General features: G+C 48.6%; 1 protein-coding gene across 1 annotated transcript; it reads right to left on the bottom strand.

The window, feature by feature from the left end:
• Positions 1-1821: 1821 nt before the first annotated feature.
• LOC110469156 (tubulin alpha-1 chain) lies at positions 1822-12967 on the bottom strand. Its single transcript, XM_021527662.1, has 5 exons — positions 12870-12967; positions 7971-8193; positions 4907-5055; positions 2918-3598; positions 1822-2210 (listed from the first exon to the last, which is right to left on the bottom strand). Exons 1-5 carry the CDS (start codon positions 12870-12872, stop codon positions 1917-1919), a joined length of 1350 nt encoding a protein of 449 aa, XP_021383337.1. The 5' UTR covers positions 12873-12967; the 3' UTR covers positions 1822-1916.
• Positions 12968-13441: the final 474 nt, after the last annotated feature.

Genomic DNA, 13441 nt, shown 5'->3' on the forward strand with positions numbered 1-13441 from the left:
GAAATCATGCTGCTGCACTCGTGGCACAGAGCACTCTCCATGATCTGCTGGCAATACAGGATGCTCAGGGTGAAAACCTGACACTTGCATGGCACCAAACAGCCCTGTGCACGTTTCTCTCTGGGAACTGCCATCCCATTAAAACCTGAATAACTGCCAACATGGACTCATTCTGACTGGAATGGATGTGTCTGTCCCTGGGCCCCACCAAACACATTTGCTTAATCAACCAGTAAGCAGGAAAATAAGTCATGAATTTGAAGAAGGACTTCAAATTAATGACTGTTATGTCTACCCTGGAACATAAAACCGCAAGGAAAAACAAATGAGAAACTCACTGAAACACTGGCCACACTTAGCTGTGCTGAATGGCAGGAGGTGTGATTGCCACACATCCTGTGCAACAGCAGGGCTGACTGTCTGAGACAACCATCAAGGAGATAAAGCACTAAGACTGTTCTCCCCATCTTTGTAAAACGGGTAACTTCCAGCTCTAAATCAGATTGACTCAACACAATAGCTAAAAAAACCACTGAGTGATCCAGGACAAGAGAAGCCAAAGCAATTCCCAGTCTGCTCTCACAAACCAGGTTGTTCTGGGACCTTCCATCAACAGCAGCAGTCTAGTACTCTAAATTACAGGTGACACCCCCACCTAGAACAAGTTCAGCCAACTGGGACCAGGAAAACGACACCACTTTGTGAGGGGATGTCAGATACTGCAGCATTACCTGAACACTGAAGCTTCCATGAAAAGGGAGCTCAGGAATCTCACACACTTCAGCTGAGACTCCTGTCCAGCAGGTGTGCATATCTGCAACTAACAGATTTCAAGGCTTGGCCTGAATCATGGTCTGCTATTAAATCAGAAGGAATATGAGCGAGTTTGAAATTGGATGGGGAGAATTCTCCAGCCCAAATCTCATCTTAGACTCAGACTTTGGTATCCTGTAATCACATTCAGTATTCAATCTTAAGATTTAACTATTCTACCTTTGGCATTGCTGTGGGGGAGATTCCTCAGTTATCCAGCTCTACAACAACAAATTTATTTGTTTTGTGGCTCACTGTGTGCCCAGGCCCCCACTAAGTAGATGCAGAAGGTTTCAGACAGAGGCTGTTCACATCTGAAGATAAACCTGATTAGCCAAATCCTCTCCTGTTCCATCAGCTTACACAAAAGGATGGCAGCATTCATATCTGAACCCATGGAATAATTTCTTCTGCAAAAGACTTAGTTACAGGGGAAACTAAGATGTTTAATTGTGCCAGTTAACCCAGAGACTTTTCTCCAGACAGCTTCAGATGAAGTCTGACCCTAGAGAGCTGCAGACAGGGACACCAGTTCCTTCTGTGGGAGGGCACAGCAACACAAGGGCAACCACTGCTCAGGCTCTGGCTACAGTGGCAGGTCCATCATGCTATGGCACACCCTTCCTGGCCATCTCCTCCCCATCCAAGTTACTGTATCTCTAAGTTACTGGTCCTCTCTAACAATAGGAGACAACTAACCCAAACAGCCTTCAGTTTTGAAGGTCTTGCATCTTTTATGGGTAACACAGCTCCTTTTGCCTCTTGTGACACTGGCTCTAGGGTCTTGGAAAAAAATATACCTAACACCTTCCAGAAAAAGCTCCAGCTCATTCTAGTCTCATGTTCTGGGCACTAATAGCTCTTCAAGTAGCAGTGCCTTAAGGAAAGGACTGACTGAACTATAGCATGGTTATTTTTTCAGCTACTTTCTTCAGAAAGGAATTCCATCTCTTGGACTCCTGACTGCATGTAGTTAATGAGTGTACACTAGTTTGGACACTGCTGAAGTGCTTGATTAAAGAAGTTTATTCCAATCAGTTGACATGATTTACATTGCTACTAAAGAGACAGTAAAATGGCAGATTTGAAATTCACTGTTGGATTTAATATTCTTCTCCTTCATCTTCTCCATCCATCGAGTCTGTGCCCACTTCTTCATAATCTTTCTCAAGTGCAGCCAAATCTTCCCGAGCCTCTGAGAACTCCCCCTCCTCCATCCCTTCTCCAACATACCAGTGAACAAAGGCACGTTTGGCATACATCAGGTCAAACTTGTGGTCCAGGCGAGCCCAAGCCTCAGCAATGGCTGTGGTATTGCTCAGCATGCAGACTGCCCGCTGGACTTTGGCCAGGTCACCCCCAGGAACCACTGTGGGGGGCTGGTAATTGATGCCAACCTACAGGAGAGGTGGAAGAGACCATGAGTTTCTTTGTGGTGTTTGACAATGACAATTATTAAAGTCAGACAACAGGAGATGATTATAATCTGTCACTCACAAAACAGCCATGCATGAGAACATAAATCTCCGCATCTCAGAAAACAAAACAGGTACCTACAGAACAACTCAGAGCAAATACACTCCATTGTGGGAACATACCATAGAGTTTTCCCCACCTAGGCTGAAAGAGAAGACTTCCCCCATGGTGCTCTGCAGCACTATTGCCACTCTAGATTGCTTCCCCATTGGCCAGCTGACCCTGCCCACCCCAAATGTTCATCCCTCATGCCCCTTTACAGGTTGCTGCCCTTTGTCCTGCCCCTATGCCCTCAGGTCATTGGCCACTGTCCCCACACTTGCCTGTGCACAGCACACGGTTGTGTCTTTGTCCCTGATCCCTTTGGCGTGGTGGATGCAATAAACCTTCGCTGGAATACATCACACAAAGACCCTTCCTGCCTTTCCTCTGCTGAGCTATCTGTGGTGTGTGTGTGCATGGACTTGAAATGGTTGTTCTTGTGGCCTTACTCTGCGTGCCTTCTGAAAGAGACATTTTGAGGGAGGTTGCAGCATTTCTACCACCCTGCAACATTGCAACAAATGGCACCCAACACCCAGGACAGTGAATGAGGAATCTGAGAAATCATGGTGGAACTGAGACTTGCCTTAAATCCAGTAGGACACCAGTCCACAAACTGGATGCTACGCTTGGTCTTGATGGCAGCGATGGCAGCGTTGACGTCCTTGGGCACCACGTCCCCGCGGTACAGCATGCAGCACGCCATGTACTTGCCGTGCCGCGGGTCGCACTTCACCATCTGGTTGGAGGGCTCGAAGCAGGCGTTGGTGATCTCGGACACGGACAGCTGCTCGTGGTAAGCCTTCTCTGCCGAAATAATCGGCGAGTACGTCACCAGCGGGAAGTGGATACGAGGGTAAGGCACCAGGTTAGTCTGGAATTCAGTAAGATCCACATTTAAGGCACCATCAAATCTAAGGGAAGCAGTAATGGAAGAAACTATCTGACCAATGAGGCGATTGAGGTTAGTGTAGGCTGGGCGTTCAATGTCCAGGTTCCTACGGCAAATGTCATAAATGGCCTCATTGTCAACCATGAAGGCACAGTCAGAGTGCTCCAGCGTGGTGTGGGTGGTCAGGATGGAGTTGTAGGGCTCCACAACAGCTGTTGAGACCTGAGGTGCAGGGTAGATGGCGAATTCCAGCTTGGATTTTTTCCCATAGTCAACTGAGAGGCGCTCCATCAGCAGAGAGGTGAAACCAGATCCAGTCCCTCCCCCAAAGCTGTGGAAAATCAGGAAGCCCTGCAAGCCAGTGCACTGATCTGACTGAAAGAGAAAATACAGGTGTTCAAGACATTGTGTGCATTAAGAATCCCCAGTCAAGCTCAAGAAAAACAGCTCTGAATTGACACACACCAACAGTTCAAGTTTCAGAAATACAGAATTTATCCACCAAGAATCAAGGAGAAGACCCAACAAAAGCAGCATTCTTGGCTGGTTTAAACCCCCTTCATATTGGATGGCAACCACTTAAAATTGCTAGCTTAAAATTCCTTCTATGCCCAATTCTCAGCTGGGGCCATTAACAATGAGCAAGAAAGGCAGGAATATTCAGACCTACACACAATCTATCCCTTACAGTTACTTGGTATTCTCTGTCTGCACAAAAATGGAGCAATCCCCCATCCCAGAGCTACTGTTCCAATGCTGTACGAGTGCCAAGTGTGTATCTCCGCTCAGGGAAGTGAGCTGTCACAGCCTATTACAGTGCCAGTCCCATTCACTCCACTCAGGAGACAAAACAAGACAGCTCTGTCCTCACAAAGAGGTGCCACATGATGCTCAGCTCCCAGGACTAACAGGGACTGCCAACAGCTTGTACAAAGAAATCATGACTGTTTTCAGGTCAAAGTAAATCCTGCTCCAAATTTATCATTGCTTTAATTAGAGACTGTGGCAGTCAAGTGTAGAGAATAAGTCCAGTTGTAATCTGCAAAAGGTGAACTTTACAGTAAGACTCAGTCAGCATTCCATATCAAAGCACCTGGGTTTTGTGCAATGAGAATTCCTGTCTTTGTGACACAGACTGGGTAATGGACATGCTTAACAGCTCTAAACAGGGAACCTGAACCTCTTAAACTGCCCCCTTCATAAGTTTGCCACATGACTGAAGTACTGGGGAAGCTGAAACATCCCAGCTTACTGAGATTCATTCCTTTTCTATTGTTATTACCATAAAATTTATCCAGAAATCACAATAGCAGGAAATGCAAACAGTAGTCCAAACAACAGAGGCAAGCACTCTTATTTTAAATACCTTGAAAGAGCCACAGCCAGAGACCAATCCTTCTCCAGCAGGAGCTATGCAAATCATAATTTTGGTTCTGACTTTCTAAACATGAAACTATATATGAAGTTTTAGGCACCTCATCAGCATTTTAGGCCACTTGAAAGCCATATCTGACAGGAAAAATCCAGCCATTGTCAGCTGGCTAAGAATAAAACCAGATGCAGATTAAGTCCATAGATTCTTATGCCACAAAGAAATTAAAGCACAGTTTATGTATTTGATAACCTCATTTCCAAATCCTGTACAACAGATGTTTCAGAGCCTGCAGTGAAGAGGACTCTTACCAGCTTCCTGATACGCTCTAGAACAAGATCAATTATCTCTTTCCCAACTGTGTAGTGACCTCGAGCATAGTTATTTGCAGCATCTTCTTTACCAGATATCAGTTGCTCAGGATGAAAGAGCTGCCGGTATGTCCCATTCCTAACTTCATCTGGGGAGAGACAAGATGTATATTATTATATTATATAAATATTTTAAGTAAATTTTCTATATAGACCAGCTTTTTCAAACTTCTAGGGGTGTCTAGAATAATGTACTTAAACCTTTACAGATAAAAAGCAACTATCAATCAGTAAATTACTTCCTACAGCCCAAATGCTAAATAACTAAGAAAAAATTAAGTTATTGCTTAGGAAACTGCTCTATTTTACACCAAGGTTTAGAATTTTTACCTGTCAGAGTAATTAAAAACTGGACTACAGCAGAAACATTTTTCCACTCTAAGACAACTTAAGGCCCATTTTCCAGCCCAGCAGCTGAAATCCCATTTTTCCCCTTCACTTCCCAATCCCTCCAGGATGCTTCTGTGGGCAAGAAGAGCCAACTCAGCTAACATGTCCCTTTCTTTTCACTGTATTTTCTGCCAAAGGTAGAGAAGGAACAGGAGATGCTCTTAGAGCAATTATCTAAACCCTGAGCTGTAAGCTGTAGCACACACATGCCCCAGCAGTTATACATTTGGAGATGGATTTAGAGCCACTAGTTCCCAGAAATATGCACTAACACCCAGTAGGCTAAAGCTCTGTCCTACCAGAAAGGTACAAAGACACTCAGCAGAGCTTTGTCTCTGGTTTAGCTCAAACCACTCTTGAGTTGTGTGCTATTGCAGTATTGCATTCTTTAATTTAAATCAGCTGTGGACAGCAGAGAGATTTAGTAACTACAGCTGAGGTTGCCTGCTTGCATTAATTAATCTGAAACAGAACAAGCAAGACAAATATAAGTAAAGCTTAAGACAAACATATAACTAGCATTTAAACCAGTTTAGGCTGAGCAGCTCCCACTCCAGTCTGCAATCCAATAGTCTAAAATATTTCTAGGATTGCATCAAAATAAAAACAATTTGGAAAACTTTATAATCTCAAATAGCCATGTGTCCAAGACTTCCAACCATTCCACATTACAAGGGACAAATACGAGTAATAAGGGAAAAATACAGAACCAGAATAAAATGATTCTTTATCCTATGCAGACAGGGGTAACATGAGCCAGGATGGTCCTCAGGAAGTAACAAAACTTGTAGAGTTCAGAGGATCAGTCACTGGACCACAAAAGTGTGCCTGGAACAAAGGACTTAGGTGAGGGGACAGCTAAACCAGCTTGCCCCATCCTTCATGTTTTCAAGTCTATTTGGGGTAGACCGTTAAAGACACTTGTGTTGAATTCCCAGATGTCACTGCCCTATTTTGTGGTGGAAAGTTTGATGGTATTTTACCTCCACATTCAACAGAGGTGGTGCATATCCACCATCCTGCTGCTTTCTGCAAGACCAGCACTGATCTGGAAGGACAGAAATCCCTGTGCACACACATGGCAGCTGCACAGCTGCTGCATGCACAAAGATGGGTTTTTCCTAAGTTCAGTGCACAGGGACTTGCTGCATGAATGGGGAGACTCATGAGCCCTGCCCAGGAAACTGGGGCATTAATTTTCACATTAGCCAGGGAGGAGTAACATTATTTCCCAGAAAGGAACACGATGTAACCTTTAACAAAAAGCCCTAACTTTGAGTATTACCAATGTTGCCTATCTCTCCACACTACACCTCACCAACAAGCACTGGAACACTCACTACTTTTGGCATTTGTTCCAAGACTCACCAGCTCCTCTGCCCTGATTTGCCACCTGTTCTCCCTCATCTCATTTCTGAGCTGTTCCTGGTTGTTCAGAGCCACCACCTGGCCAGTGCAGAGGAGGCAACAGCCACAGGGCTCAAAAAAGCCAGACCTGCACAGCTCCTGGGAATATTAGTGTATGGCCAAGGACGCCTGGGTTCATTTCAAAGTTACAGACCAGCACTTCCACCCTTAAACAGCCACACAGCCTTCTGCTCCCCTGAGAGGTTCATTTGCTATGTTAGCCACAAGAAGGGGTTTGGTGTGTTACACTGAACAGAAATTACAGAAGAGCCATGGATTGGGCACAGAGGAGTAGCCTGAGCAGTCAAAAATTTCCCCAACTCTGTATTGCAGAAAGATAAAACACAGCAACTGCATAAGCACAGGCAACACAGACCTCTGCTATAACAGCACCAAATCTCTACTGGAGGCAAGACAGCCAAAAACCAGCTCCAGAAGAATTACTTCTGGCATACACTGGTGAGAGGAAAGCCAGGATTCCTGACACCAAGGGATGAAGGTCTTGTGAAACCAGGAGCTCACACTGAGCTGACAGTGCATCTACTGCCCCAAGATGGAAGACTGGTCAATAGCTGTTACATGGGACCACATCTGAACACCAAGAGCCAGTGTTGCCAGAGCTTGGAACAGAACACATTTTCAGGAGTAGAAAATGCCTTATCTTTGTTTCTCAAAGATAAGGCAACAGGAAGCTGAAGTTCATGTTCAGAAGTCCCTGAATTTAGGCCAGCTATGGGCACTCATTTCTGCAAGCCCTGTTCAGCTTCCACAAATTGCTTTGCAAAACTACAGCAATCATTCCTGTGTACAATAAGGAATCTTCCTAATGATATATAGTGTATCTTAAAGAGGTTCTACAGCAGCACAGATTATACCGTACTGTTCCAATGGGCTATAACTGCTCCTTGCACAGCAAAAGCACAAAGCATGTTAATGAGACCCATTTAACTCCACAGCCTGGCAGAAGGTAAGGCTAAAATTCTTGAAAACCCCACAGAGCACATTTGCCAGTCTCAATGAAAATAAATCCAGGTATTTTCCACCACTAGAAAGGTGTAGGTAAGCTTCATGCACTAAAAACTTAAAGCCCCAAAGCATTTTTTAGGACTAGAGGAATGGATCCCTTAGGCAAAAATCGATAGTCTCAAGTATTTATGTGGCAATAACACGTGGCAACACTCTCCAGCGCCTCGCACGGGTCTGTTACCGATGACTGAAGGTTCCAGGTCCACAAAGACCGCACGCGGGACGTGCTTCCCCGCGCCCGTCTCGCTGAAGAAGGTGTTGAAGGAGTCGTCCCCGCCGCCGATGCTCTTGTCGCTGGGCATGTTGCCGTCGGGCTGGATGCCGTGCTCCAGGCAGTACAGCTCCCAGCAGGCATTGCCGATCTGCACGCCCGCCTGCCCCACGTGGATGGAGATGCACTCGCGCTGCGGGACAGAAACGCATCACTCAGCACAAACAGAACTGCCCTTGTTTAGCACCGGCTCAGCACAGCCGGGGGACTGCCAGTCCGCAAAGCCATTAAAACATTGCCCTTATTGTTTTGGTGTGGGGGGCATTTGGCACAAAACACAACGGGACACAAAAGCCCCTTTGAGACCTCATCGGCTCCACCCAGAAAAACCCTTTTGGAGATTATAATTTTTACAAGCTCATCCCTCTTTTGTTAGTCTTCAATCAGAGAGGAAGAGTCTGATCAACTCACTCAAGTTCTTCAGGCAATTCCTCTCTTCATACCAAACCAAATATTTAGAAAAGCTGATGATCACACCACTTGCTTGCCTAAGTGTCCAGTAGAGCAACACCCAGACCCCAGCTCCAGGAGCACATCCACCAGAGGCAGCAAAATCCTCCACTGATCCAGAAGCACTTCATTTAATGTACACAAATCCATATTCTCCAGATCCCTTGAGGATACTTTGTCACTCCGAAGGAAAGGCTTTGCCTAACAAACCCCTTCATAACCCTTCTAAATACAGACCCATCAGGCCTCAAACCACACTGCTGTACACAAGGTACTGAACTCCTCAACACCAGATAAAACTACCTCATGAAAGCCATGTAGAAAACAGTTGATGGCAGCAAAATTATCTGTTCCTACCCATTTATGGATTCCCAAGTTCCCTTTGATGTCCAGAGCATAAACCCAGTTTCTTTAATATTGCAGCACAGGACTTCAAATGGTAAAAACCAAACCATAATAGAAACATCTCCAAACTCCTGGTGCATCTGTAGCATTTTATATGCAACATCTAGTTTTGAATGTCAGTAAAGCACATTCTAGAAGAGCCTACATATACTTTAGTTTAATGTGACTGTTACCCAAAACTATGTTCAGACCCTATGACTGGATGGTACAATTTGGTCCCCTGCAATTCCAGGATAAGCAGGAGTACTTTCAGGCACAAGTACAGGCCAGACAGAGAATGGACAGAGAGCAGCGCTGGGGAGAAGGACACGGGGGTGTCGGTGGATGAGAAGCTCAGCGTGCCCCGGCCCCGTGCTCGGGCAGCCCAGAACCCCCCTGTGCTGGGCTGATCCCCCAGCGTGGGCACAGGGCAGGGGGGGATTCTGCCCCTGTGCTCAGGTGAGAGCCCACCTGCAGAGCTGCCTCCAGCCCTGGGGCTCCAGCACAGGGAGGAGCTGGAGCTGCTGGAGCGAGCCCAGAGGAGGCCACAGAGCTGCTGCAAGGGCTGGAGCCCCTCTGCTCTGGAGCCAGGCTGGGAGAGCTGGAGGTGCTCATGTGGAGAAGAGGAGGCTCCAGGGAGACTTGAAAGCCCCTTCCAGTGCCTAAAGGGGCTCCAGGAGAGCAACTTTGGACAAATGGAAACAGCCTTAAAATGCAGTAGGGTTAGACATTATGATGGAATTCTTCCCTGTGAGGCTGCTGAGGCCCTGGCACAGGCTGCTCAGAGAAGGCTGTCCCTTCCCTGGAAGTGTCCAAGACCCAGTTGGATGGGGCTTGAAGCAACCCGTCTAGTGGAAGAGATGAAGCTGGATGGTCTCTAAGGTCCCTTCCAACAGAAACCATTCTGTGATTCTATGACCTGGAACTGCCTAGTCCACATCCACAGTCAATGCAGAAAAGCAGGAGCACAGTCCTTTCAAACTCATTGGGAACCCCATGAAATTGAAATTTGTATTTGTCAAAAAAAAAAAAAAAAAAAAAAAAAAAAAAAAAAAAAAAAAAAAATCACCTGTTCTCAAGTATAGCACTTTACAGTTGAACTGTTTTTAAGCTCCCATCCATCCAAGCTGTATATTCAGATGCCCAGCCCACATCCCCTCTGCAAGCAGCGTTACTCAGAGCTGCTGCCACACTGCTTTCCAAAGCCATTACACCATCACTCTCCAGGCTGAAGCACTGAGCTTGTCCAGTGCTGCCATGGCTGAGAACACACAGCCAACCTGCACAGCTTGAGAGAGGAAAGCCAGCTGCAATGTCACAGAGACCAGACCATGGCAGCAACTCGGGGAACATCCCTTTAGGAGAGCAGGACAGCCTGAAACTTTTCTGAGGGACAGGAGAATAACACAGACCACCATGTCAGACTGGATCCTCACCTGACTGAAGTCCTACCAATGATCTAAGACTTGCTAGAGAAGCTCCTAAGCAGGTGGGAAAGGTCAATGAAAGGGTGTGCAAGGACTATACCACACCACAGAGATGGAGGGTGTGTGAAGAAGAAAAGATGGGTATGTGGAGCAGCTAAGGCCTGGCTTGTTTAGCCAGGAGAAAAGGGGAGATTTGATCATGATCTAGAGCTTCCTCATGAGAAAGAGGCAGAGGGCTTTTTGGTGACCAGTGACAGGATGCAAAGGAAGCTGTGTCAGGGGAGGTTTGCCTGGATATGAGGAAACCATGCTTTCCCTAGAGGGTGATCAGACAATGGAACAGGCTCCCCAGGACAGTGGTCACAACCCCAGGGCTGACAGAATGCAACCCTCTCAGGCAAAGAGTGGAATTCCTGGGGGTGTCCTGTGCAGGGCCAGGAGCTGGAGTCAATGGCCCTTGTGGGTTCCTTCCACCTCTGAATTTACAGCTTGGCAACACAGCCACAGACCAGGTGCTACAGGTGCCACATTAAGCCATGGTATGTTTACTAGGACAAAATACAAAGTTCAACACATTGGGCAATGACTGTCTACACCAGTACAAACAGCACTAACTGAGAGGGAGCCCTGCTGCAAAGATCCTGAAGGTTCCCACAGAAATGAGCCTGAATGTCCCACAGTAAGGCAAACCATGGCCAGTACAGGAGAAGGCTTCCCTCTGCTTTGCAGGTGGCTCCAGGTCAGAGTCTCAGAGGTTGCTGAAAGACTCAGGTTTGTGTTAGGAAAAGGCTCCCGTGTGGAATGGTGCAGCCCTGAAAAATATCACTAGAGAAGTGGGAGAGGATCTCCATCCTTGGAGGTTTTCAAAACTTGGCTAGATGAGGTCAGTAACAAAGCCTGGCCTGGTGCTACTGTGAGTCCTATTTTGAGAGTTCTTTCAACTGCTTTCCTACAACTCTACTAAGGACTTTTAAGCAGTATGTAGCTATTCAATGAAACACAGATCTTTGTCAGACACTAACAGATTCTCTGCACATTTTGTGCTACATATCCTCTTCATAGCAACAAGAATACTAAAGAACAAGGCTCAGATTTTATTCCAAAAGCACCAGCTCCAAGTTGGAATGACAGGCAAGAGAACTGTCACACTCTATAGCTTGGGGCCTTCACACATCACTGATAAGAGCTTCAGAATAAGTATTAAATGTATACAGACAGCACTGGTAAATGCTGTATTCAAGCCACTACAGAATCCTCTCTTATTTACTTATCTAACACTAAATGCTTTCCCCACTCTTATACACGTTATTTGCAATCACAAAGTTTCAGGCAGAATTTTTCCAGCTCAGTCTGTTTCCTTTCCCTACAGGATGTGCTCCAGCTGAAGGGCACTGGCCTGTCCTGCCACTGCCCTTCCAGCAGTTGCAGACTCAGTCCCTTGCTGCACTCACTGCTGGGCTGCAGCCCCCCAGCTCCCTCATGGCACTGCTGGATCAGGCTCTAGGTCCTCTGCACTCCCCAGCACGATCTCAAGGTCCAGCTGCACCTGGCTGAGGCTGATGGAAAGCCAAGTTTCCTGAGAATGGCTGTGCCAGCTCAGACCAAGCTTATCAGCACACCATGTGGAGGAACACTGTTTCCTGGGGATGGGACTCCAGGGAATCTGCATCCTTTGCAGAGACCAGGGGCTGCATTCAAACTCTTGACTTGACTTTATTTGAAAACCGTACAATAAACAGCCCCCAAGGAAAAGGTAAGAGTAAGGACCTCAACATATCCCACCAATACTCTAGCTTACAATAATTTTCAGCACAACAAGTATTTCCCACACATCCAAAGCCTACAGTAGCAGTCTTGCTACATTTGTAAATCCATGTAACCTTCTGACAATCTCTTTCCAGAGATGTAGCTAGACAAACACCCCTACGGGAAAGAAGAGCCGCATGCCCTTCCCAGCCTCCAGCTGTACTGCCCAGCTCAGCACCTGAACCCTGTCCTGTGGAACATCCCAGCCCCGCCACACCTTTCAGACTGCCCATCAAGGTGACTCTATTTACCAGCTCATTCCCGCCAGCCAGCCTCACAAAGCCCTTCAGAACTCTCCCCATCAGCCCAACCCCGGCGCTCCCACCGCGGACAGCCCCGGGCGGGAGCGGCACCTCGGCCGCAGCCAGGGCGGTGGGCCGGGCTCCTCCCGCCGGCCCCGCGGGCCGCGCACACCGCGCGGAGCCCCGGCCTCACCCGCAGCGGGAGCCCGGCGGCTCTCCGCCCCGGCCCGCAGGGACAGACGGCCCCGGCACGGAGCTGCAGCCGGCCGGGGCTAGGGTCCCGTGGGCCGCCATGTTCTCGACGAGCCCGCCACCATTTTGGGACGAGACGGCGGGAGCGACAGGGCGCGGGACGAGACGTGGCTCGGGGCAGCGAGACCCGCTGCCCACCGCGGTCCGGCGCGGCCGTCCTGCCACCCGTTCCGTTCCCCCCATTACCGCTGCAGCTCGCGGAGCGGTGCCGGGCTACCCTTGCTGTGCCAGGCCCTCGCCCCACTCACCATGGCTCGGGAGCGCTGGAACAGACGCGCAACGTGTCCGGGCAGCACCGCAACCGCGGTGGCTCACCCCGGGCTACGTTATATATAGTGGGGGCGGGGCGGTCGGCTCCCTGCACTGTGCTCATTGGCGTGGCGTGCGCTCAGCTGCAGGCCATTGGGTGACAGAAATGTCTGTCACCATCCTGCACGAACTATTGGCTGATTCGTAACAAAGGGCGGGGAGGGGGCGGGGTTTAACCTTCCCGCCACGGAAGGCCGGCACCTTCCTCCTCAGGCTCTGCTTCAGGGCGGGATCGCCGTGCCCCGTGCCGGGATCGCTGTGTCCGGACCGGGATCGCCGTGTCCGGATCGGGATCGCCGTGCCCCGTGCCGGGATCGCCGTGCCCCGTGCCGGGATCGCCGTGCCCGGACCGGGATCGCCGTGCCCGGATCGGGATCGCCGTGCCCGTGCCGGGATCGCTGTGTCCGGACCGGGATCGCCGTGCCCGGGCCGGGATCGCCGTGCCCGGGCCGGGATCGCCGTGCCCGGGCCGGGATCGCCGTGCCCGGATCGAGATCGCCGTGCCCCGTGC

Source organism: Lonchura striata, chromosome 30 (assembly GCF_046129695.1).
Source record: "Lonchura striata isolate bLonStr1 chromosome 30, bLonStr1.mat, whole genome shotgun sequence".
NCBI classification, from domain to species: domain Eukaryota; kingdom Metazoa; phylum Chordata; class Aves; order Passeriformes; family Estrildidae; genus Lonchura; species Lonchura striata.

Coding starts and splice junctions, on each gene's coding strand:
- LOC110469156 (XM_021527662.1), bottom strand. Junction 3,599..4,906: donor TAGAGCGTATCAGGAAGCTG/GTAAGAGTCCTC, acceptor TTTCTCTTTCAG/TCAGATCAGTGCACTGGCTT. Junction 2,211..2,917: donor GGTGTCCTACTGGATTTAAG/GCAAGTCTCAGT, acceptor CCTCTCCTGTAG/GTTGGCATCAATTACCAGCC.